The sequence below is a fragment of the Rhincodon typus genome, chromosome 13, assembly GCF_021869965.1.
Source record: "Rhincodon typus isolate 14 chromosome 13, sRhiTyp1.1, whole genome shotgun sequence".
NCBI classification, from domain to species: Eukaryota; Metazoa; Chordata; class Chondrichthyes; order Orectolobiformes; family Rhincodontidae; genus Rhincodon; species Rhincodon typus.
This window is the reverse complement of record NC_063344.1, coordinates 31,861,916-31,888,480: the sequence shown is the minus strand read 5'-3', so window position 1 is coordinate 31,888,480 and position 26,565 is coordinate 31,861,916. Positions and strand designations below refer to the sequence as shown.

Genomic DNA, 26,565 nt, shown 5'->3' with positions numbered 1-26,565 from the left:
CCAGCAGATTCAGTTAATTAATGTGAACATTGACAGTTATAATGTCTTTGTGAGGTTTTACCTCATGCAATGGAGAACCTGAAGCTTGATCGTTGTATAAGACAGGACAAAAAAACTGCCGGGAACAAGATATGACGGGAAAGTAAAAAATATTGAGATATTTGAGCATGGATTGCGACTGTATTAGATTGGTGAGCTGATGGATTGCAGAGTGATTTTTTGTCAAACTAGATGAGATACAAGTATAGGGAAGCTGAGAAATTTATTCTGCGTTCAGGGAAAAATATTAAGAAGTCATCTAGAGGAAGAGGTGCATCATTGGAATATAAATCTGTAAAAGAAAATAGAACTTTTACCTGGCACCCAAGATAGGAAAACAGAAGTGCATGGATCTAGGGCAAAGAGTAGAATTAGGGTCTGGTCATGATCAAAACTACAAGGGATTGAGAAAATAAAGGGCAGTATCTGGACTAAGCACCAGATACGGAAGGCTCAAAACAGCAGAAGCCCTAGAGGAGTACAGATTGTGCAAGGGGAAATTTAAAAAAAAGCAAAAAGGGAACATGAAAGAATAATTACTGGTAAAATAAAGGAATACCCTAGGTATATTAAGGATAAAAGGATAACTAGGAAAAGAATAAGGGCCAATAAGGACCACAGTGGTAATTTGTGTGTAGAACTGAGGGACATAGGTAAATCATCGAAATAGGTATTCATCGAAATGAATACTTTGTGTCAGTGTTTATTAGTGAGAGGGATGATGTGGACAGAGGAATCAGGGAGAAGGACTGTGATATACAAGAAGGAATTTGCAGAGACAGAAGGTTCTAAATGGTCTGGCCTGGGTCCAGTGGGGTTCCTCTGGGATCAGTGTTGGGGCCCTTGCTGTTTGTGGTACATATAAATGATTTAGACTTGAAAGGGTGTGTGTGTGTGTGTATGTGTGTCTGTGTGTGTGTTTTTGTCGATGATACAAAAATTGGTGGTGTGGTAAATAGTGAGCAAGATAGCCTTAGATTACATTAGGATCTAGAAGGGATAGTCAAGTGGGTTAATCAGTGGCAAATGGAACTCAGTCTAGAGGCACTTGGGGAGGATAAACAAGGCAAGAAAATACGTGGCAAAACTTGAATTCAATAAAAAATATCTGGAATCAAGAATCTACTGATGACCATGAAATCATTGTTGGATGTTAGAAAACCCTACCTGCCTCACTAATGTTCTTCAGGGAAGGAAATCTGCCATCCTCACCTGGTTCAGCCTTCAGGTGACTCCAGAGCCACAGGCAACAAGGTGCAGGGCTGGATGAACACAGCAGGCCAAGCAGCATCATAGGAGCAGAGAGGCAGAGCCACAATTTGGTTGACTCTCAACTGCATTTTGAAATACAAACCACTCAGTTGTATCAATTGTCACAAAGTCTCAACAAAGAAATAAAACCGGACAGAACCCAACTGGCTACAGTGTGGGCAATGGAAATAACAATGGCAAAAATAGCTCTGTCAATCTTGCAAAGAGCTCCTTACAAACATGTGGGGGCTAGTGCTAAAATTGGGAGAGCTGTCTCTCAAACTAGTCAAGCAACAGCCTGACATAGTCACACTCATGGATTCATATCTTACAGACAACATTACAGACACCACCATCACCATCCCTCGATATGTCCTGTCCCACCAGCAGGACAGACCCAGCCAATGTGGCGGCACAGTGGTATATAGTGAAGAGGGAGTTGCTCTGGGAGTCCTCAACATTGACTGTAGACCCTAAGGAGTTTCATGGCTTCAGGTTAAATATGGACAAGGAAACCTCCTGTTGATTACCATTTACTGTCCTCTCTTGGCTGATGTCTGTGTACTCCTTCATGATGAACAATTCCTGGAAGAAGTACTGAGGGTGGCAAGGGCACAAAGTGTGCACTGGCTGGGGGATTTCAAAGTCCACCACCAAGGGTGGCTCAGCAGCAACACCGCTGATCAAGCTGCTCGGGTCCAAAAGAATAGAGCTGCTAGGCTTGGTCTGCGGCATGTGGTGAGGTCAGAAGTAGGGATATTCACTGATGGTTGAATAATGTTCAGCACCATACATGACTCCTAGTATACTGAAGCAGTCCATGTCAAAATGCAGCAAGATCTGGATGATATTCAGGTCTTGACTGAATATTTGTGCCACACAAATGTCAAGCAATGAACATCTCCAATAGGAGACAATCTAACTACTGCTCTCCCTTAACATTATCATCACTGTTATCATCACTGAATCCCCCACTATCAACATCCTGGAGGTTACTATTGTCAAGAAACTCAACTGGATTTGTCATATAAATACAGTTGCTACAAGAGTAGGCCAGACACTAGGAGTACTGCAGAAAGCATCTCACCTCCTGGCTCCCAAAATCTGTCCACCATCTACAAGGCACAAGTCAGGAATGTAATGGAATATGCCTCACTTGCCAGGGTGAGTACAGGGTCCAATAACACTCAACAAGCTTGATACCATCCACAACAAAGCAGCCTGTTTGATTGGCACCACATCCAAAAACATTCACTCCCTCCACCACCGACACTTAGTAGCAAGGGTATGTACTGCCTTCAAGATGCACTGCAGAAATTCACCAAAGATCCTTGGACTGCCTCTTCCAAACCTACGATCGCTTCTATCTTGAAGAACAAGGTCAGCAGATACATGGAAGGGTCACTGAAATAACTCCATAGAGGTCGGAATCCCATCACCAAGTTACCCTTTATTTACACGTGCATAGTACTTGACACTGATCTGGCTTCCTCAAAGCCAGATCTCAGAGCGAACAGAACCCCTGATGCACCTGTTTATATCTGTCAGCTAGAGCTCCCTGATTGGGGTTGTCAACCTGGTCCAATCAGGGAAACTCATTCTATGAAATCCACCTGACTGACCTTATTACAATCACTATGTCCATTCCCCTCCAAGTCTGGAGATGTAGGCCTGTTCTTTATCTTGTAGGCTGTCCTGGGGCATTTTCACACCGGATGTGGTTCCTCTGACTCAGCCTCAGATACGGTGGCATATACCAGACCATAGCCCACCTCTTGTACCTGACGCATCTTGGAAGAGCCTCTACTTTGGGTGGTAAAGGTGTCAAATTTGCGATGTCCCCAGTATCCATCTCAGACTCTAAGGTTTCTTTGACATTAGTCTGTGGGGTAGAATCCATGGGTTTTGACAGCCTTTCTGGCTGTTCTGAGGTGCCAGGTATGTTCCTGCTCCATTTGTGAGTTTGCAGCTTTCATGTGGACCACACGCTTGTTCAGGACTGCCTCACCTACTCGTCCAGAATCTAAAGAAATTGTTAACCATTTGGACAAGGCTTGGCTTTGTTCTCGGGTTGTGCTGTGGGCTGACCTACAGTACCTTTGTTCAGCATAATGTATTGAGTGAGGCTGTGCAATTACCTTCAATCAAATGGTGTTCCCCAAGCTCAGTCTCCCTGGCGAGGGTATCGATTTCCATCAGAACTGCAACTCATGTGCTCCACTTGCAGCATTTTCCAAAGCCAGTTGTAGTGCCTAATGTATTTAAAGTTCAGCTGGGTTTCAGCTGGTTAGTGTTTTTGCATGGTTACGTCATTAATCCTACATACCAAATGGTCTCTCAGCATCTCATTAAGGGTTAAACCAAAGTCACATGCCTCTGCCAGTTGCCTTAATCTTGTCAAAAATCCTGACGTGGATTCCCCTGGTTCTCGAACTGCTGACTAAAACTGAAGGCAACTCAGAATTACAGAAGGCTTGAGGTCATAATATTATTTAACTAAATACGTCAACTCTTGAACGGTTTTAGTATCTGGTGCCTCAGGAAATATTAGACTCCTAATAACTAGAAAAGCTGCAGGTCCACAAGCTGTCATGACAATTACTCATTGCATTTTATCTGCCCCAATGTCGTTTGCCCAGAAAAAACAGTGCAATTTTTTCCTCATATTGGGCACAGCCTTCGATGGCAGGATCAAATGAGTCAAGTTTCCCAAATAATGTCATGATGCCGGAAATGCTTATTGCAACTCAAAGATGACTGCTGCAAGTGGATTCTTTCAGAAGGATATTTTTTCTCTCCTCATCACTAAAATAACTCCACAGAGGCTGGTATCTTATCACCAATTCACATTTTATTTACACATGCATAGTACTTGACATTGGTCCGGCTTTCTCAGAGACAGCTCTCACAGTGAACAGGATGCCTGACACCCTGATTGGGGCTGTTAATCTGGTCCAATCACAGAACTCATATTCTATGAGGTTCACCTGGCTGACCTCATTACAATCACTGCAACCACCACCTACAAGTTGTCCTCCAAGCCACTCACCATGGAAAGATATCAGTGTTCCTTCAGTGTCGCCAGGTCAAAATCCTGTAATTCCCTTCCTAAGCACATTGTGCATCTACCCTACAACACATGGACTGCAACGGTTCAAGAAGACATCTCACCATCAGCTCCTAAAGGGCAACTAGGGATGGGCAATAAATGTTGTCCAGCTCGCGAAGCCCATGCACCACAAGTGAGTAAATAAAAGCCGGCAATGCCCACATCCCAGAAGTGAATTAGAAAGCCCTGTGAAGCATCAAGGATCAGAGGAATCGTGGTGTGCATGTCCACCGATCCCTTAAGATAGCAGAACAGGTAGATAAAGTGGTTTAGAAGGTATGTGGGATACTTGCCTTTACTAGCTAAGGCATAGATTTTAAGAGCATGGAGGTGATGCTGCTTCTGTATAAAACCTTGGTTAGGCCAAAGCTAAAATATTGTGGGCAGTTCTAGAATCCACATTGTAGGACAGATGTGATTGCACTGACAAGGGTGCAGAGTAGCAGGATGTAGTCTGGGCTGGAGAGTTTTACTGATGGAGAGAGTTTGGATAGACTGGGGTTGTTTTCATTGAAGCAGAGGAAACTAAGAAGGTACATGATTGAAATGTATAATATTATGAGATGCATAGACAGGGTAGACGGGAAGAAAGTTATCCGAGATAGTATCCCCTTGGTGGAAAGAGCATAGATTTAAGGTACGGGGCTGGGTGCATTGAGGGGATGTGAGGAAAATCTTTTTCACCAAGACGGTGGTGGGAACAGGAACTCATTGCTTGTAGCAGTGGTAGAGGCAGGAACCCTGATAACATTTAATAAATACATAGACGTGCATTTGTGAAACCCTAAGTGCTGTAAAATGTAATTGGAATAGTTGAGTGCTTGTTTCTGACTTGGAACAGACTCGCTGGGCTGAAGGACCATTTTCTGTGCTGGAGACCTCTATGAATCTATGACTCTATGATAAGAGAATGAACCATGAAGAGAATTGTTTCTCTTCAACATTAAAACATTTAGTGAAAGATCGTTGAACAGATATAAAACCAGGAGAGATTCACGTTGAATCATGTTGAGATTCATGATGTTGTTAAATAGATTTTGTCCATATTGTTTGCAAATTGAAGAAGCAGTTCCTTCTTAATGTACAGAACAAGAATCCACCCTAGATAGAAACCAGTTGAAATGTGAACTAGGACAAACGTCCAATTGTGTACACAATTTAATAATATGCTTATTTCTCTTACACTGGAGAAATACCAATAAGCAAGGGAATTCTTAACAGTTTGCTATTATGGTAATATATTTTATCATATAGGATAAAAATTATTCAACTAAAGCTGGATAACTTAATTCACAGCAAAATAAATCTTCGAATATTGTATCATCTGAAAGTCAGAAATGATCAACTGATATCCAGCTGTAAGTAACAGGATGGAGGTTGCATATAAACTATAACTTGCACTCAATCTTACTTTAGTTTTTATGATGCACTTGTTGGACATGGATCTAGGTTTTAGTCTGCTTGTGAATTTTATTTTACTGCGCCGTTACTTCATGCCAATTAAAAACTATATTATACCCAAGTGACACTGTTGTGCTGCTTTACACAGATTGCTTTGTCCCAGGAAGGGAGCTGTCACTTCTCATACCTAATGATCCATTGAAGGCAGGTCACTTCCTACATTATGAATCTGCCACATGAAAAAGAGTTATAATCAAAAGCTGTTCTTGAAATTAGTCTGTGACAGATTAAACTTTTTAATGATTAAAAGATGCCAGACCATCACCTGAACAAAATGATTTGCGATACAAGAAAATTGAAGTTACACTTGGGAACATGGCAACACAACAAGACCTGTCAGTCTCTTAAAGTCTGTCACATTGTTCAGTTAGATCTTAGTTGATCTGTGCCCTAGCTCCGTTGGCCCATCACAGTTCTGTAACCTTTAGTATTATTGTATCAGAAAAACCATCAACCTCAGTTGTGAAATTTTCATTTCACCCAGCCTCAACCGTCTTTTTAGTGGAGTTCCAGATTTCCATGGTGCTGCTTCTAACGCATTGTTTCCTGATAGGACCCTGAACAGTCCAGCTCTAATTTTTTAAGGTTATGGCCCTTTCCTTTTGACTCCTCCACAGGAGGAAATAGCTTCTTTTTACCCTATTAAAGCTTCTAATCATCTTGGATAGCTCAATTAGGCAACTCCTTAATCTTTGATGCTTAAGTGCATATAAACGTCGACGCAATCTGCCCTCATAATTTATGTCTTTCAGAATTTCAGTGAATCTGCATTGTACGTCAACCAAGGTCAGGATATCCTTCTTGAGGTGAGGTCCTAGAATTGAATGCAATGCTGTTAATGGGATCTGACCAAAGTTTTATATGTCACTATAAATCTTCTACCTCTATGTATTGTAACCCTGATGAGAAAAAAAGCCTATGTAACATTAATCTTTTCTTTCTCTCTCTCCCTCTCTCTACCTCTCTAGCTACAAACTTCTATTGATGCCTGGGCACAGCACACTAAATATTTACTTTTTCATTTGTTCTAATTCAGGCCATTACTCTGGTTTATCTTTCCTATTCCCATGTCGACGGCCTCATATTTCCTCACATTAAACTCCAAATGCCACAGTTTTTACTATGAATATCCTTTTTCGACTTTCTGCCTCCAGTGACTTTACTTACTGTGCCACCGAAGTATCATCAGCAAACATGGCTCTTTATTCTTTTGTCCAATTCATATACTGTGAAAAGCTGAAGCATTGGTACAGATCCTTGGAGGGAGGATGATGTGGTTCACCACTTCTCACGTCCTACCAGTTTGAGTATATGCCCATTATTTTAACTCTCCCTCACCCTCTCCCACCACTTAACTAATTCCCTAGCCACGTCAATTCATTACCTCCAATTCCATGTGCTTTCATTTTTAAGAACAGTCTCTCATGTGAAACCTTTTTGAATTTCTTCTGGAAGTCTATTTGAATAACATCTTCAGCTGTTGCCTTATACACTAATGCGTTACTTTCAAAATAAATTGATTGCCAACCCTAATGTAGCATTTCCTATCTACGCCCTGTCTCTAGTAACTTCCCCGCAGTTAGTGGGATAAATTAGGTTCTAAATTGTGAGATAAAAGGTTTAGTTAGCTTTATTGTGTAAAAGCTCGAATGGATAGAACAATTTACAGTGAAGTTTAGTTCGCGGATTACAATGTCTGGAAATGCCTTGCCCCAGACAGTAATCAAGAACTTGTGGTGCTGAGCGCAAGGTAACAGGGTCTGCTTTCACACACTGTTTGTGTACCTCTTGTTCAATCCGATTTATCTGTCACACTCCTCAATGATGGAGCGTTCACCAATGCACAATCTTGTCAACAAATTTGAGTGAAACTCTTGAGTGCACCTACTCAAACCTTTGCGATTGAGTATCAATGATTGGACCATGCTTCATGAAGCACTGTGGGGGTGATTGTAAATACTTCACTCCATTTGATCTATTTACATTCATTGATCGACCGATGGCGGAATCGGGTCCAATTTAACCAGTTAGTGCAGCATACTGCATTTGCTTTTATTCTGCTCAGACACACTTCACAAGACTTACTCTGATCACATTCCGGGATGAGTTTTTATCGTCCACGTTCACGTTTAGAGAGAAGAAGGCGGCCGTGCTGTACACTCCTTGCGTTTTATACAAAAGTTCACCAAGACTCCATGCCGTTCTCTTCCAGGTCCCAATGATGTCCCAGCCTCCACAATCTTCAATAATGTCCAACATGGGTTTAGCTCCCAGTCGGTCAATCTCTTTCATATTGATGCAGGATCTGTAAAACTGCTTGACTTTCCTCTCGGCGGATCTCCTGTAGTATCTTCTCACCGGTTGCAAGAGCAGCCGTTGCAATTTGGCTTCGTTCTGCTCAGCGATGGCAGTGACGGTCCCGTAGCTGAGTTTGTCCTCGGGAATACCATGTCTGCTGAGCCAGCCGCCGCAGGAGAAGGTGTAAAAATCTTTGCACGGATCTATGGTGGGGTCGATGTTGCTTGCAATCAGCCTGGCCGCTTTTGTGAAGGTCTTCTTGCGGCTGCAGTCCTCCCGGCAGTGAACCTCTTGTTCTGAAGCTAAGTACTTCAGGACCAGCATACTCGCCAGAATGATGCACAGCCCCGTTGCAAACACTAAGCCAGAAAGCAGACAGATCTCTCGCTTGCTCCATCTCAACTCTCCCTTTCTACTTTTGCTATTCCTCTCGTGTTTACGAGAGCTTAGGTGAAGGTTTAAACCATTGTGCAGGGTGCCGGAGCTAAATTTATTCACGTACTTAACTTCTTGGAACTCGTCGTAATGAGCTGTCAAAGAATAGGTCTTCTCCATAGTTCTTCAGAAACGTCATCAGTATCGTACTGCTTGACCTAGTCAGTTAACAGAATTGTAACCTCACATCGCCTATTTTTTGCTTTAGGAATCCGTGACTATCCCAGCACTGTAAATCTGCCAGGCAGAAACAACGCCCGCTTCAATCCAGGGAGTGTGTGTGTGTAAGGCCGGCGGCAGCTCCCGGCAGCTTTATCAACGCTGAGCTCAATGATTGACAGCCCTTCACTCTCCTGTTGAATGGAGCCAGCGGGTGCTGTAACCCGGTCTCCACCCCAGAAAAGGCAGCAACATCACACACCGAGGGTGTACCATCAGGTACAGGTTTCAAGTGTGAGGCACTTCACGCATTACACTTGAGTTAAGGATGGAGTGTGGGAGGGTTATCCTCCGGTTGGTTTATCTGACTCTAAACTTGCTTTAGCCCCTCCTTAAACATGAGAATGAATCTTAACAAGGAGACAAAACCATCAGTATCATTTTAACTTCCCGATTAACAGATAAACAATATTCACAAAATAAAGCTACCAATTGTTTTCATTCTCTGGGGAAATGGCTGCATATCAGAGCTCAGCAATCAGGTAGACTATTCTTCACATTTCCCCAAGTTGGACCTGGGGTTTCACTGCCACTGTGTACAGCTTGGCAGACAGTCTTCGGCGAACAGATAGTTCTAATTCTTCCCTGTATTCACCCCGACTGCTCAAGACTGAAAACATCTCACTGTATATATCAACGCGAAGGAATTCGTAACCAGAAGATGTTGCAGATATTTACCTCTGGAACAATGCATTGTAAATTATAAATATTTACAACGTAGTAAAATATTTCTGCTTCAAGCTTACCCATTGTTTTGTACACATTTAATCGAAACCTAATCTACAGCAGTAATTATGAAAATAGCATGCATTATTCATAAAGCCCATGATTATAGTCGCGTTAATTGTTTTCTTGGTTAATTGACTATTTCTAGATTTAAGAGACCCCATCAGCAGTGATCCAAGCGGAGGGGTTATCATTAGCTGTCATTAAAAACTGGTTGCTTTTCGCAAAATAACGCAGATGAAAACAAGCTTTGGCCTAATCCCAGCCAGCGAAGGGGGTGAATGACAAGTGTACAACAATGGCAGTTTGCAGCTTTCGATTCTGGATACTTGAGGACCTTTAGTTTCCTTCTATTTGGGATCCTTCATAAAACTGCAGATTATATATGGACGCGAGTGTTGCTGACCTCCAACATCTACATTTAAAGCATTAACAGTGCACCTCCTGTTAAGGTTTAGAATGCATGTGGGTTCATGAGAAATACTTGGGAGTCACTCAGATGTGTGGCTGTTCTTTCTCCGCCCACTAACAGTTTAAAACAAAATCGACATTTCGGTGATTCCATCTCAAAACCAAGATCGATGGGGAAAAAATACAACTGGCATCGAAATGATTCGCAATGGATAAATAGTTGTATCGACGCAAATGTTCCAATAGTGTCCCACCACGTGATTTCGGAATCGGGGAAATATTAATAATGGTTTCATGTCAGTTTCTAAACTTGAACCTTGGAGCCTGGAATCGGACGTTGACTCAGAGAGTAAAAGCCGAAGCCAGGAAGAAAGAGGAAGGGTCACCGGACCCCTCGAAAAATTAACTCTGAATTTTTCTTCACAGATGCTGCCAGACCTGCTGAGCTTTTCCAGCAACTTCTGTTTTTGTTCCAGAAGGAAAGAGACTTGTTTGTTGACTGCCCCAGGAATTTTCCATTTAATTTCCAGTATTACTAAATAGCTACATTTTTGAGAGATTGAACAGCAGGTGGCAAAATCACTTGCCGGTTCCAGTAATGAACTGACTTTTCTTTCATTCTCCGCCGTGTGTACTGCTAAAGGTTCAATTCTCTGTTTGAAATACTGTGAAAGTAATGGGTGAGGATCTCTTGTTCACTCCAAGTGTGATTTCGCAGCTTCCATAAAGTGCTAGAAAAATGCATTAGGATAGTAGATAAGTCTATATAACAAAATAATGTTTAGTTCACACCGCCTTAATGGCAAAAGGCTTTTACTTTCAAAATTATTACTTAGTAACTCTAATTGAATCAAACTCAATTGCCCTGAAACTTCATTTGAATTGCAAATGACTGAAGGTCTCGGGGCTGAACATTTCTCATTTAGTGGCAAGTATAGCTTTTCTTTTAAATCTTACCATAAATAATGATAATAATATTGAAGCTGTTCGGCTATGAAACCAATCAGGAAAACAAAGTTGTTCCAAAATGTGACACATGCACTTCAAGCTGTTAAACCGAATTACTGATCAAGTTGAGTAATTGTAAGTGTCTGCTGGAACGGCCGAGGACCTTTTGCAAGGTACACTCCTCACAGAGCACAGGAACTGGAGGTCTAAACCAGGAACTACTCGTTTAGAACAAATCGCAGAGTGAAGATTTTAGATGTTCTTCGATAGAATCCCCAGAATATAATCCCAGGAGAATCAGCTGCAAGCGCAGTCTTGGAAAACCAGCCATTAGATAGATTTTTGGATTGTAGGTTGTCGGCAGATAACATTTACAAACACTTAGATACATACTCGCCAGAATGATGCACAGCCCCGTTGCAAACACGAAGCTAGGGAGCAGACAGATCTCACGCTTGCTCCATCTCTATCTAGTTACATAGACGCTGGACCGACAAGACATGTAGAGAATTAGAACGACAGATTCTATCGGACGAGAAGTTGGCTCTTATTTAGTCATAGAAGAGCCGTGCTTCAAGTCTTGACCCAAAGAAATCCCATTTCGGCATCATCTTGGCTCACATTAAACATTATGAGCAATATTTTAAACTAAGATGAAAATCATCATTCCTTCCAAATCAGTGCCATTTGTTGCTATGAACAACTTACAGCAAGTAGAAACTGATCACTATTAACACGGAAAAACACAAATCTCTTCCAACATCTGACAGTTTTCCAGATTGAGAATAAAATGCAGTTTCTTTATTCAAAATAAATACGTCATTCATTAAAGAACTATGAATGATATCGAGAAGGAGGGAAATCGGTCATTGATTTCTGAAATCAATTCCGATTTGTTTATCTCCTGACCCGTTTAAAATTGGAAACGTCTCCTGCAACGAGTAGCCGCTTTATGGGGAGTCACTAGCCCCTAAATGGGGTGAAGATGCTGCAACCTGAGGTACATCTCTTGTGTCAGAACACTGAGATCAGAAGCTGGACATTCAAGTTGAAAAATATATACAACAGCTTCCTGAAGTTAGAGCCAATTTGCTAATTTAGTTTCTCTTTCTTCGCTGTGGCTTGGGACCTTCTTGTGAATGGATCCCGCGAGAGACAACTGCATTTACTGAGCAGAGAGTAGAGGTCATAAACTGACCTCAGACAAAGTAACAAAATATCCGTGAGCAGTATAACAAGTCGGCTGTCAAAGCTTTATTAGTTAGAGTACATTTTATCCATTATATTAATAAGCATTGCATTTAATGCCTCATGCTGACCAATACAGTTTATGGATTGCATTACATTTGAAATGCATCACAAACAGATAATTCAACTGAAAGAAAAAAATAACATGGCTTTGCATATTTAGTAGGAAAATGTTAGATTATTTTGGAAAATGAATATAATGTAAAGAAGCATTTAGTCGATAAATGATTGAAATGATTAACTCAGTAGATGCTTTGCTACTTACAATAGTTATAATAGCAAGGTGTTGTTTTATAAATTCCATTTGAAAAGATCATGTAGGGTTTTTTTTTACATATTTGGAGTGTTTAGGGATATCATGACCATCATTTCCAGACACAAAAAACAAAAAAAAATCAAATCTCACATTTCTGTCTAAGTGGTAGCTGTTACAGTTACTTTGCTTTAGGAAATGGAGTTCAATCCAGGCAAATGTGAGGTGATGCATTTTGGAAGACCCAATTCAAGAACGAACTATACGGTAAATGGAAAAGCCCTGGGGAAAATTCATGCACAGAGAGATCTGGGTGTTCAGATCCATTGTACTCTGAAAGTGGCAATGCAGGTCGATAAAGTGGTCAAGAAGGCATACGGCATGCTTTCATTCATCTGACGGGGTATTGAGTACAAGAGTTGGCAGGTTATGTTACAGTTGTATAGGACTTTGGTTCGACCACATTTGGAATACTGCGTACAGTTCTGGTCGCCACATTACCAAAAGGATGTGGATGCTTTGGAGAGGGTGCAGAGGAGGTTCACCAGGATGTTGCCTGGTATGGAGGGCGCTAGCTATGAAGAGAGGTTGAGTAGATTAGGATTATTTACATTAGAAAGACGGAGGTTGAGGGGGAACCTGATTGAGGTCTACAAAATCATGAGAGGTATAGACAGGGTGGACAGCAAGAAACTTTTTCCCAGAGTGGGGGACTCAATAACTAGGGGTCACGATTTCAAGGTGAGAGGGGAAAAGTTTAAGGGAGATATGCGTGGATAGTTCTTTACACAGTGGGTGGTGGATGCTTGGAACGCGTTGCCAGCAGAGGTGGTAGAGGCAGGCATGATAGCGTCATTTAAGATGTATCTAGACAGATACATGAATGGGCAGGGAGCAGAGGGATACAAATCCTTGGAAAATAGGTGACGGGTTTAGATAGAGGATCTGGATCGGCGCAGGCTTGGAGGGCCAAAGGGCCTGTTCCTGTGCTGTAATTTTCTTTGTTCTTTGTTCTTTGAAATATTCTCTGGCTGCAGCCTTGGAAAAGTTAGGCTGGTTGTGAGGAACACAGAGAACGTGGAATGGGAACATTCAGCAAGACTTCTTAAATTTTGGTTTTCATGGGATGTGGGTGTTAACTCACAAGGCGAATATTTGTTAGCCATCCCTGATTGCCCTGCTAGGCCATTTCAAAGAGCAGTTAAGAGTCACGCAAATTGCTGTAGATCTGGAATTAGAAGTAGGCCTGAGAAGGATAGCAGATTTCCTTCTCTAAAGGGGGTTAATGGATGTGATGGTTTATTTTTTACAACAAATGGTGATAGCTTCATGACCACCCCTACTGGCTTTCAGTTTCATTTAAATGATTTGAACTTGTGGCCCTAAGGCATTCGCTTCTTTGGTGACATTATCACTGCCACCATTTGCCTCTATTTTAATTGAACTGAAATAGGTGCCAGTAGGTAACTTACGATTGCTACTTGGTAACACATTTCCATCACGATTGAAACACATCACTAATAAAAAACACTCTATACAGTCCAATTAAACTAAAGAAGCATAAAATAAAACCAATTTGCAATCTCATGATCAATGTACCATTCTCAATCTGTGGTGTCCCTTATCGTAAAAACCTAAATTGCACCAGTCACAGAAAGGCCTTAAGAACACTGGTACACATTGGTTGCAGAAGGCCTCAAATACACAGGTGAATACAGGTTGTTGAAGGTCACAAGCACATTAGGAAACACTGGCCGAAGCGGACTTAAACCATGAACATGGTGGTCATGGTAAGGGGAAAGTATACTAGCGGAAACAAACAGGTCGCAGAAGGCTTCAAGTACACTGGTGAAGATTGGTCATGAAAGACTTCAAGTGGACACGTAGTCTCTTTCCAAGAGATGTGACAAAGAACCAGGCAGAGAGAGCAGGGCTGCTCAAATGTCCTAGGCATCTTGAACCAATGAATGGCAGCTTTAACCAGGTCCAGGAGCAGATACACAAGCACATCCTTTGCATTATTTGTTACCCCATATGTTGGCAGGCCAAAGGTCACATGCATGATACTGAAATTTAATCAGAAATCAGGGAGCAGCCTCTTTAAATAACAAAACAAAGACAGCAACCTCACAGTATATTGATAGAAAGGATTGCTTCTTTCCAGGCTGCTAAGTAGACTTATAGCATGGATATTTAAAATTGTGGGAATCTTTACTAAAGAAACAATTGAAAATATTTAGATCATAACTTGAGAAATGACATTTCATTGTTCTCCCATCATCAAATGTAACACTGATATTTACATTTATCCATATAAATTTTGGACAATGTCTATAATTGGCTAGCCAATCACAGAAATCAAGAAAATTAAACCAGAGGTGCATTTTTTTGTTTATCGTATTACTATCTAAGAGAAATCAAAGAGTGACAGAGATTTACATTTTTTTTTTAATAGGGACATGTAATGTAATATTTCCAGGAAAATCAAAGAGATTCAATATTAGCTAAGTGAGCACCATGATAATGATAGATAATCACTTCAGTTGGAGGAATACCCACCCTAGAAGTATTTAGTTATTTGCTGGTAAGCAGTCATTTGCCATGTGAAAAATGAACAATATTTTGACTGTGTACATTGGGACACTTTCAATATTAGGAATTTTAGTAGCCAATCATTAGGGAAAAATTGCTTTAGTTAGAGAGTGGATCATAATTGGCAAAATTACTTCCAACTCATCATGTATTTTCTGCATGAGAGATAATGCATTGTTAAATACAAATGACATATGTATCTGTCTTGTTCCATTATGCACATCAATCAGCAGTGAGTTTGTCCTCGAAGAGGACATACAGATGTCAGCAAGTGCCATCCATCACAGCTACACCATGAGTACTTTAACAGCATTCATAAAAACAGACATGTGATCCATTTTTGCAATTTATTGCTTGTGCAGAATATGAATTTTTCACATTGTATATGGGCAACACACACAAACTAATAAGCAAACACCCAGTAGCATATTTAAAATTCATCATAAAGTTGGCCACTCTAATAAAAGAAAAATGATGCTGAAACTTCTGACTGAATTGAATAATTCATAAATAAAAATATTAAAATTGTGGTTGAATTATTTAAAAAATGCATCACTCGTGAATAGACAGATTGTTTTTGGAAAAAGTGCAAATTATCCTGTAAACAGGTAAAGTGATATTTCATGTTACAGTATTATGCAATTAAATTGTGAAACTCCAATGAAATTGTTATAAAGTTAACACTACAAAATTCAGGAATTAAAAAAAATAACAATTTATTCTACAACCTTCACCAAATAAACCAAGATTCAGCAGGGTCCAAGTTTGTTATATATCCTGAATATAAGATCAGAACTAAATACTCTGATGTTTTCTTTGGTTTGGTTTTAATCAATAAAAACAACATTTTAAATATAAAGCACACGGTATTCTGAATTTGAAACGTGAAGACCCCCATTAGATATCTGTCTTCTGCCTGCTTTTAGACAAGATAGAAATCTGCAATTTTAATTTGGATAGTCACAAAACATAAAAGCATGACTAAAGGTCAATATTCAAGTCAGACAGGCACTTAGAAATGAATAACTAACCACCATTACTCTGACAACTGCTTTTTTTCACAGATGATTGAATCAAGCTAATTAAAACAAGTGATTTCCTCTGAGAACCAGCAGGACATTAGAAAAGCTGCCACTTATCAGATTTATTTTCAGGTAAGTGATTCAGATGGTGTTTACTGCTTCTGTGTTGGTGGGTTACTCTCTGCTGCAGCTTTACAGCACATCACTATGCAGTGGACATTTGTGTTAACATTTGCTAACTTGGTACAAGAGCTTTGTTGTATTGCTATGGTCTCGTTTGAAGGTATGATCCACCAATGAAACTGTCACCAATAATAAATCTTTGTAGTGTATCCCCTATCATTATTAACCAATGAACTGTCTCTGGTGGAATGTGACATTTCCTCACAAGAATTGTAATAATTGAATGAAAGACTAAGAGCTTGACAACTCATATTTTGAATGAGATGATGTATGTAACACAGACATGTGTAATCTAAATGCTAACACTGATAGCCTTATATTACTGAATGTTGTGATAACATATTGCAGATAGTTCATTTTTTTAAATTCTTCTTTTTCTATGTCCTCAGTATTTAATGGCAATGGCCAATTAAAGGTCTAATATTTACAATTTCTTGAAGATTTTCAAAGGAAATTTCAATGGTTTCAATCTCCAACTAAACTAAATTCTTTCTTGTCTGTGAACATGAAGTAAGCTGCAAGTTTAATTGAGGAGAAACTTTATAATAGGGTGCTGCAGTTAAATGAAGTAATGATGTTTTACAATATCAACTTTAGAAACCAGATAAAGACTCACAAAATATATTTTCCCTGCAATAGTACTTTAACCCATGTGCTCTATACTCAATGATGTGCAGATAAAATGTCAGGCATGCATTAGTGAATTAAACCAGGAAATTTTGATTCAACACAACAGGTCAGTCAGCATTAATCGAGGGAAAATAAATTCATATTATGAGCAGAGATCATTAGAAATGAAAAATAAAAGAAAAACAAGCACACTAGAAAAGTTTGGAAAAAATGGTTGAAGAAGGTACCACACAGAGAGAAGTTATTGATTTGAAAAATAAAACACAACCTGCAGGCATAGATCCAAAATTCAAATGAACATTGTGGAGAGATGCAGGGGTATATCAATCCCACAACAGCAACAGCAAGAATGAAGAACTTATTGCCACATCAGAAGTGTGGATTTGTGTTTTGATGAAGGGCTCACACTAGAATATCAACCTATTTTGGCTTAAGCAGATTAAAAGCCATCCAAATTATAACACACTTTCTATGATCAGAGTGACATTGAATGTCAAAGGGAGATATTTAGAGTCTCCCCTGTTAGAGATTATCATTGCTTGGGTCCAGTGCAGCACAAATATTATTTGGCACTTAACAACCCATGGCTAAATGTTTTTTAGGATTTACTGCATGTAGGCAGAAATTGCTTCACTATCTATAGGGTTACAAATGGTACTGAACACTGTGCAATCATCAATGAACGTTTATTCTTCTGAACTTATGTCGAGGGAAGAGATAGTAGGAACTGCAGATGCTGGAGAATCTGAGATAACAAGGTGTAGAGCTGGATGTACACAGCAGGCCAAGCAGCATCAGAGGAGCAAGAAAGCTGACGTTTCAGGACTAGAAGGGTCCAGACCCAAAACGTTAGCTTTCCTGCTCCTCTGATGCTGCTTGGCCTGCTGTGTATATCCAGCTCTGTACCTTGTTATCTCTGTCTGAGGGAAGGTCATTGATGAAGCAGCAGGGCATGATCCTAAGAAACTCCTGTAGTGGTATCTTGTGGCTAAGAGATTCACCCCCAACAACCACAAACTTTCTCCTTTGGACTACGTATGACTCTAACCATTTTAGACATTTCCCCTGATTCCTGCTGATATCAGACTTGCTTTGGCTTCTTGCTGCCACACTCGGTCAAATGTCTGATGTATGCACTTTCCCCTCCGTCTGAAATTTATGTTGACAAAGTAGATAGTGAAGCCTCAATCTAACAGTTAGTTGAAAATATATTACACAAAATGAATTAAGTATTTGGGACAGGAATTGCACCCACCCACTATATGTATTATATGTTGTTCCTGTCATGTATTTACTGAACCATTACTTAGTGACTCAGAAAGGAAATGCTGCTTTTATATCGTGCAACGTATAATGTTGGAAGAGGTTAGAATATGACTTGTAAGTCGTATCTGGAAAGAATTAAAAAAGGATTTTAACCTTGAGCAATTCTGATCTGATTCAAAAACTTTGACACTAAATTTTCCCAAATAGTGTAAATGCATTTTCTTTGATGAATACAGCTTGACATTATGTACGTTGCTGAAAACTACTGATCATTCTTCCGGTAAGTTCGTCTTCTGGTACTTGTCAATCTGCAGTTGTCCAGGGCTGTGATACTTTGGGGAAGTAGGGGAATGGTTTTGTGTATGGGAGATTGCTGGGCATCTTGACCTTACTCCAGGTATCCATCCCCTCAAGAGGTGAGGGAGGTGCCAATGCACACTAACAGGGAGGAGGAGTGACAGGTAGGCATCCAAGAATAAGCCTGCCTGGACACTCAAGGTGTGCTGCTCCATCACCTCCTCTCCGTCAGGTACCCAAGCACTTCTGTAAAAGCAAAATACTGCAGATGCTGGAAATCTGAAATAAAAACAGAAAGTGCTGCAGAAACTCAGCAGTGTGGCAGAAATTGTGTGGAGGGAGAAAACAGAAAATGTTTTGAGTCCAGTATGACTCTTCAAAAGAACTTCTTCCTGAAGTTATTCTACCAAGTGAACTGTGTGAAAAAGGCAGACTGTGATATGAGAAACACTGTGTCCATAGGTTTCAGGTATACATTTGCTGTGCAGTGAGATTTCCTACTCTTCCCAAAACTCCATTTACCCCACACTGGCCTTGGAGGATTTGAGCTCCTGCCAACTACATGGGTGGTTTTAAAAAAATGCCCAGTTACAGTTTGCAAGTGACCCTTGCATTCTGTCCCCTCCATCCTCCCCCCTCACCTTCAACTTTCTCCCCATCACCATTGACTCTCCAGCATATGCCTTCCCTGTGACCCTTGAACATCTCTCATTATCATGGATCCTGTCATTGTGAAAGTGTACATCTTTGCTCTGGAGCCTAGCACCACTCCCATTAAGATTCTTCCTCTCTTCAGCCTTAGAGTTTCCATTAGATCCCGTGATCTGCCTGTGAAATCTTTGAATATGCCAACCTCAGATGAGACCTGTCTACTTACCAATTTGAAACTCCCTGAGTCTGAAAGCATTCCTTCTGCCGGCCAGAACAAAGGTGTTGACTAACAGGACTCACATATGCACAGCACTGACCACACCCTTAGGCCCCTCATTTTATCTATGCTGACTGCAACCTCCACTTCCCACTGCCATTTCTACATCTTGACCCGATCCTTTGATCTGCTTTTTTGCCCTATTTCACTCCTCCAGTCTTGTCGTCTCTCATCTTTCAGAGCTTTTTCATGACCCCACATAGTGCTGAAACCCCTGCCCCCACCACACTGGACTTGTCTTTGCTGGTCCCCACCCTGTATCCCCGTAGCATGCTCTCCTTCCTCGTGCCACAGATTTTGACAAAGGCAATCACTCAACTCAAATACAGCTGCACAAAATTGACAGCGACCCTTTCAAACAAAATGTGAACCAGGTGTCACGAGGTTCCCTTGTGCCACTGACTAAATCTTGCAGAATCTGAATTTCAGTAAGTTTTAATATCATGAGTATTCTTGAAATCCAGATATTGTACAAACAGGAAGCTACAATAGATTGGTGTAAAGCCTGACCCATCACTGCTATGCCGGCAAGTTCATGTTTCCTTCTGAACCTGCCATCATAATTTTGAAATTTTTGACTCCTCTGGCACTCCCAGCCCGGTAAACCAATCCGACCCACCATGTTCCCTGCTCTCTGACTCTTCCTGAAACTCTACCCATTATCTTTGGCTGCCTGAGAACACTTTGGGCTGGTTTTTAATACCAAGTGAATACTTGAATTAAAATTGGACCCAGTAGATACATTTCAACATTTAAACACATTTTACAGTTCTCCACAGGGATACTGTGGTAGGCTGGAGCGGGTAGGAGAGTCAAAACCTTTATTTGGAACTTCGATCTGAGGCCACTGGCCACAGATGTTACTGGGTTCAGGAAACATGGCAGCTGTGGGGAGGCTGATGTGTCAGAGAAGGTAAATTCCTTTCTTCAACGTCTTGTGGTCCAGGCTGAGCAGGTCACCAAGTAACCCCACTTCAACATCTCCCCCTTATCATCTGATCACCTGACTGGGCTCCAATGCTTTCTCAGCGTTAGTATCTCCTGGACATTCCCCTGGTTTCCTATCTAGAAATTTCCCCCTTGCAAGCTGTAGTATTCCAGCCTGCCCAGCACAGCAGACACTCCATCTGGCTGACTGCCAGCTGGGAAACAGTGCAAAAAATTGCAATGAGTATCTGCTGTTAAATTCAGAAGGATCTCTGTGTTATGAACCCTGCTCACCTCCTGGAAATACTGGGGCTATAAAATTTGGATCACTCTGTTTCCAATTCTGGGAGTCCACAGGACAACAATTAAACTTCAGCTCACAGTGAGCTGTAACATAATTAAATTCTTGAAATGCATTTCTATTTCCATCAATGACGGAGATAAAAAAAAATGTAAGTGCAATGATTTACATGATAGATTTTAAATGAAATAACATATTTAGTCATTTCAGAAAGTTTCATGTAGTCTTTTAACTCGCTATAAAATTGACGTTTTTGCTCGAGTTATTTGTTCAGCCTTGTTAGCAACAATATAAACAATGTTTTTTTTTTAATCTTCCCAGAACATATATTCCAAATAGACAAGATGAAATAAAGTGAAATTATTTTATGCATCGCTTTCCTTCTGCTGTTTAATTCCAGTCCATTCAAGTTTTACTATATTTACACAAAATTCATGTGTAAGATAACCTTTCCACAGAATATGAATGATCAGTAAGCTTCGTATAGTCAGGAAGGAGATCACAATCAGAGTGAGACACGGCCCAAGTGAAAATATATTTTGGGGAATTTGAAGGCAATGTGTGAATATAGTGCAGAGGTGAAGAGTTGCCCTTTGTTTTTTTTTGGCTCATAGTTTGCAAGGCTTTTCTTAAAACAAGATAAATTGAAATCCAGGATCAGGGCCCAGCACAAACGAGTGACATCACAAGTAAACTATACATTCATTGGTTGGTGATAGTTACTACTTTGACTATCTATTATAGGTTACTTTTAGATTGAAGGTGAACAGAGGAAATATTTACAGGTTACAAACTAAACGACCAATAAGAAAATTTTAAATACCAAATTAAGGACCAAGTAAATAAAATAGAGATGCCGGGCCAGGTGATGTAACTGTGTGATGTGGAAGATAGTGGACCCATTGTGGTTCATAGAGACCACATCTGCAGCAAGCATTGGTGGCTTGAGAAACTCTGGCTCAGAGTTGTTGAGCTGGAGACTGAGCTTTGAACACTGTGACACATCAAGAAGGGAGAGAAACATGCAGTGTTTGTAGAGGCAGTCACACCCCTTAGTTAATCTAATTTGGTCACTGGTCAGGGACAGGAGGGTGTGACTGCAAGTGGGGCAGTAGACAGATCCAGGAGGTAGGAGGCTGAGCCTCAGCCATTGAGCTTGTCGAATAGGCTTCAGATTCTTGCTCCCCGAGTGGATCAGGACGGGACTTTAGGGACGATAAACAAACTGACCATAGCACCATGGTGCGGTGAGCCATTCAGAGATGGGAGAAAGAAATTTAGTTGTAATCGGGAATAGTACAGTTAGGAGAGTAGGCACTGTTTTCTGTGGCCAGGATCGAGAGTCCTGAAGGCTATGTTGCCTGCCTGGTGCCTGGGCTCAGTATATCTCACCTGAGCTGCAGAGGAACTTGGAATGGGAGGGAAAACATCCAATTGTCGTGGTTCATGTAGGTACCAATGATACAGAGAGAAAGAGGATAGAGGTAATATGAACAGCTATGGGCTAAATTAAAAAGCAGAATCAAAAACGTACTAATTTCTAATTAATACCTGAGCCATGAGCAAATTGGCACAGAGTCAACAAAATTAAACAGGTAAATCAAAGATTAGTGTGAGAGAAATGGGTTCAAGTTCGTGGGACATTGGCGCCAGTACTGGGGAAGGAGGGAGCAATTCTGATGTGACAGGATTAACCTGAATCATGCTGGGACCAGAGTCCTGGTGAATTGCATAACTAGGCTGTAGATAGGACTTTCAACTAAATAGTGGGCGGTGGCTGCGAGTGTTCAATTGCATGGAAAATTATAGAAAAAGTTTTAGGTGGGGAGGGCTCAGCTGAAATTACCAAAGCTTCCAGAACAAGTAATAGGAGAGACAGTATGAAAGGGTCAGGAATCTAGCTTCAGGCATAGCAGATAATGGACATTTATGAGAAGAGTGTGCAGTACTGCAGACTGAAATTGGCAGGTATGAAGTTGTGGGTATCACAGAGATGTGCAGCAAGGGAATCAAGGCTGGGAACTAAATACCCAAGGATACATATCCTATCGAAAGGTCAAGCAGCTAGGCAGAGTGGGTGGGATTGCCTTGTTAGTCAGGAATTAAATTAAAGCGATAGCAAGAAGTGATATGGAGTCGGTTTGGTATATAATCTGTGTATGGGTAGAACTGAGGAACCACAAAGGAAAAAAGACCCTAATGGGAGTTGTGTGCAGGATTCCTGGCAGTAGTTAGGATGTGTTAGGGGCAAGGTACTTTCACAGATAGAGGATTGGCTGACTGGCAGAAGGCAGTGAGTAGAGATAAAGCAGTCTTTTTCAGGATGGTAGCCAGCGACTAGGGGAGTTCAGCAGGGGTCAATGTTGGGACCACTACAATTCATGTCATACCTTAATGATCGTGACAAAGGAACTGAGGGTGTTGTTGCTAAGTTAGCAGTCGGCACAAAGATAGGAGGAGGGACAGGTAGTGTTGAGGAAGCGGGGAGACTGCATAAGGAGAGTGGGCAAAGAAGTGGCAGATGGAATACAGTGTTGGAAAGTGTGAAATTATGCACTTTGGTAGGAAGAATAGAGGCATTGACTAACATGAGAATCCTCTTCAGCTAAAGTGTGCCCCCCTGTGGTGCTGATACTCTTTCTAGGTTCTGAGATCAGTTTCTCTTGGGCAGATTCTCCTTGGACTTTCCTGCAATTACTTTCCCTTATTTCTGTTATATAACTACTTCATGACTGGCTCCTGATTATCAGACAAAGTTCAAAATAAAGTTGTTTGTATGGCAAGGAGGTTCTGGAAACTTGAAGGAGAACTTTTGGCATGTGTTACGAGTCACAGCTACATCTCCCCCACTAAATGACAGAGAAAATCCAAAGAGAAACAAGTGAACAATTTGACATTTCTCAGCACATCCTGAAGAATTGATAAAATAGGCGTCCATTGAATAGAAATTGAACATGACCAGAACCAAGGAAAATTCAAACAATACATTCAAATATGTTCTTTTAAACCTTGCAAGAGCATAATACTGCATTAATATGCACTGATCATATCATACTGGTTAGTATATATGTTAAGACAGTGAGTAGAAAGCATCAAATTCCAAGGAGAGATCAGCACCACCACATAATTACCTGTGAAAAGGAGTACTATTTTGGCAAGGTTGGTGACCTGGTGGTTTGCTTTCAGGGTGATACCCAGCCTAGGTTGGAGGTTAGATAAATTGGAGAAGGGTCGGGGTGAATTCAGAAAGAAGTTATTATTAAGGATGGTCACCATTCGTGGGCACCAAAAGCAGAATGAAGAAGAAGAGAGGAATATTTCCAAAGCAAGGTGCACTGTGAGAGAAGAGAACACTAATTTCAGTTCTGAATCAAATTATGATGAGGAGATGGAGGCAGTGGTGGAAAGTGACAAGTTTATAATTTAGGTTTAGACCTAAAAGCATGCCATATCACCTGCTGTTCCAACAGGGCAATCTTAGTTCACATTCAGGTGCAATCATAATATCAAGTAGTGTGGAGCTAGGGATGGATGGGGAATAGCATGGAGCTAGGGATGGATGGGGCTGAAGGTTATGGTTATTTAAGAGAGGTGGTTTGTGGCAGGACTTGAATCAGGGTGGTTGTGCCATGGCCTGGCCTCAGTGTGTCTCGGTCTCTAAACCAAAATGATGAAGAATTGGAGATTAGGGTATTAAGCTCAATGACCAACCATCATCATTTTGAATGACAGGGGTCAAGTTAATGTCTAAACAACTTTTGGCCAGGCCCCTTCTCAATTGAGGTGAAATATCTTCTGAATCCATCCTCATTAAATTCAGGTACTAAGCATAGATTCTTAGTTAAATCAGGTCCCCCACTGGGGCAGAGATAGGCAATAAATGCTGGCTGAGCCTTCAACACTCAAATCCTAAACAAAACTGGCAGAAAAAATGGTGATGGGGAGATCAAGGTTGGTGGGGAGTGCACAGAAAGAGGAATACAGATACAGAAAATCTAATATGACAGTGTTGTCGATGAATTACAAAATAGTCCAGTGGCACAACAATTTGATTGATAGACTGGCTTACCTAGTTTGTTTTTCTGTTTATTTCTGGTGGAAACTTTTATTAGTAACAACAAATAAAGACCAATTTAAGATCTGGAAAACACAAGATAAAATACTACAAAGTTTAGCAGCCAATTTTTGAATTTCTCTTTGGAACATTAGTTATTAGAAAAAAATTGTCTAGCAACAACTTCATTGTAAAATCAGTTGCTATAAAACGCAACAGATTTTTAACAGATAGCTGTGTGTTACAACATGTTTTATTGAGTTTGATTTCTGCACAATTCAGTGGATGCCTTCTGGCAATCTGTCTATGATCCTTTATAAAATGTCCATCAGACACAGTGATTTTAATCAAAATAACATAGCTAAATGTTTTTCTCATCACATTAGTAGTGATAACATTGGTTTCTTCTGCAAAATGGCAAGTCTAGCAGTAATTACTGCTGCCAATGAAGATTACTGTCTAAAATGCATCCAAGATTTCAGTTAAATGCTTTTGCAAAAGTTCTAACAACCCCGATCATGTTCTACTTTGCTTAACTGTGCTGTAACTGTTTGGGATTTGTAGTATCATAGAAAATGACAGCACAGAAACAGACTATATTCAGTGTATTAAATTTGAACTAATGCTTATCTTCTCCATTAGAAAACCAGTCTAATTATATTAGTTTGTTTACTCCTCACACTCTTTAATATTCCTCTTTCTCAAATAGGTGTTGCTGTAAACAAAATTGATGAGTTTACTCCGTTGTATGAGGAACATGGGTACAGATCCTTCAACCCGTTATCTCATCGAATTAGATCGTGCTCAATTTGAAACATCTTTATTTATGTCCTTTGTATCTATATTCTTCGATATGCTCACTAAACAAAAATTCTCTACCCCAATCTTGAGCATATTAATTGTTTCTGTACTAATTAATAAGGGGGTGATGGTGACAGAGTTTCAGATATCTACTACCCATTGAATGAAAAATGCTTCCTAATTTCATGAGTGAATGTCCTAGTTCCAGCTGTAAGACTTCTTTAATCTTTCATGGGATGTGGGCTTATTCTGAATTGCCCTTGAACTTAATAACTTGTTAGGCCATTTGAGAGGGTAACTAAGAGTCAACCACATTGCTTCGAGTCTGGAGTCATATGTAGGCCAGACCAAGTAAGGATTTCTTCCCTCGAGGACATTAGTGAAACAAATTTATTTTGATGAAAATTGGTAATAGTTTTTTTGGTCTGCAGCACTGAGACCAGCATTCCCTCTAATTTTTTTACCGCTGCCAAGGCCAGTGTGACAGTGACTCCCAGAAGTCAATGCCATGATAAGGATTGACTGAAATTATATTTGAATTGAATTTAAATTCCACCAGCTGCCACAGTGGGATTTGAACCTGCATGCATAGGGCTGTTAATCTAGTTCACTAGTGCAGTGAAACTGCCACTACACCGCCATCAAGATCCCTTTTACAGAATACCCTACCAGATGAAAGTTTATCTTATGTTTACTTTATCCAATCACTTTACCATTTCAAGTACCTAAATATGGTTCCAACTTGACCTTCTAAACTCAAGAAAATACAAGCTACATTTATGCAATTTGTCCTCGTAATTTATCCCTTTAAGTCTTCGTATCATTTTGGGAAACTGTCACTTTTTACATCTTGGGTTGAATAATCGTCCATAATTTAGTAAATTGTGCACTGGAATGCTCAGAATGTCCAATCAATATGAAAGTCAGACATATTTTAATGTTGAACCACTGCACAATTATTGATGAAATGTATTGACAATTCAACAAGTGACAGAAACAAAATTTGGAACAGTATATGATAGAGCACAAGGGCCAAGTACACAATTTAGATAACTGCTGAAAAACAGTCTGTTATTGATTACATCAGAGATAGTAGGAACTGCAGATGCTGGAGAATCCGAGACAACAAGGTGCAGGGCTGGATGAACACAGCAGGCCAAGCAGCA

General features: G+C 40.5%; 2 protein-coding genes across 2 annotated transcripts in view; both read right to left on the bottom strand.

Moving 5' to 3' along the window:
• The window catches only part of LOC109930325 (endothelin-converting enzyme-like 1), a 103,812-nt gene extending 94,769 nt beyond the window's left edge, over window positions 1-9,043 (bottom strand). The window contains exon 1 of the mRNA XM_048604476.1: window positions 7,946-9,043. Coding sequence (XP_048460433.1) covers window positions 7,946-8,713 — 768 coding nt within the window. The 5' untranslated portion in view covers window positions 8,714-9,043. The remainder of the gene's footprint in view (window positions 1-7,945) is intronic.
• A 15,578-nt stretch (window positions 9,044-24,621) lies between these two features.
• zgc:153039 (uncharacterized protein LOC767698 homolog) overlaps window positions 24,622-26,565 on the bottom strand; it is a 133,612-nt gene continuing 131,668 nt past the window's right edge. The window contains exon 14 of the mRNA XM_048604440.1: window positions 24,622-24,684. Coding sequence (XP_048460397.1) covers window positions 24,678-24,684 — 7 coding nt within the window. The 3' untranslated portion in view covers window positions 24,622-24,677. The remainder of the gene's footprint in view (window positions 24,685-26,565) is intronic.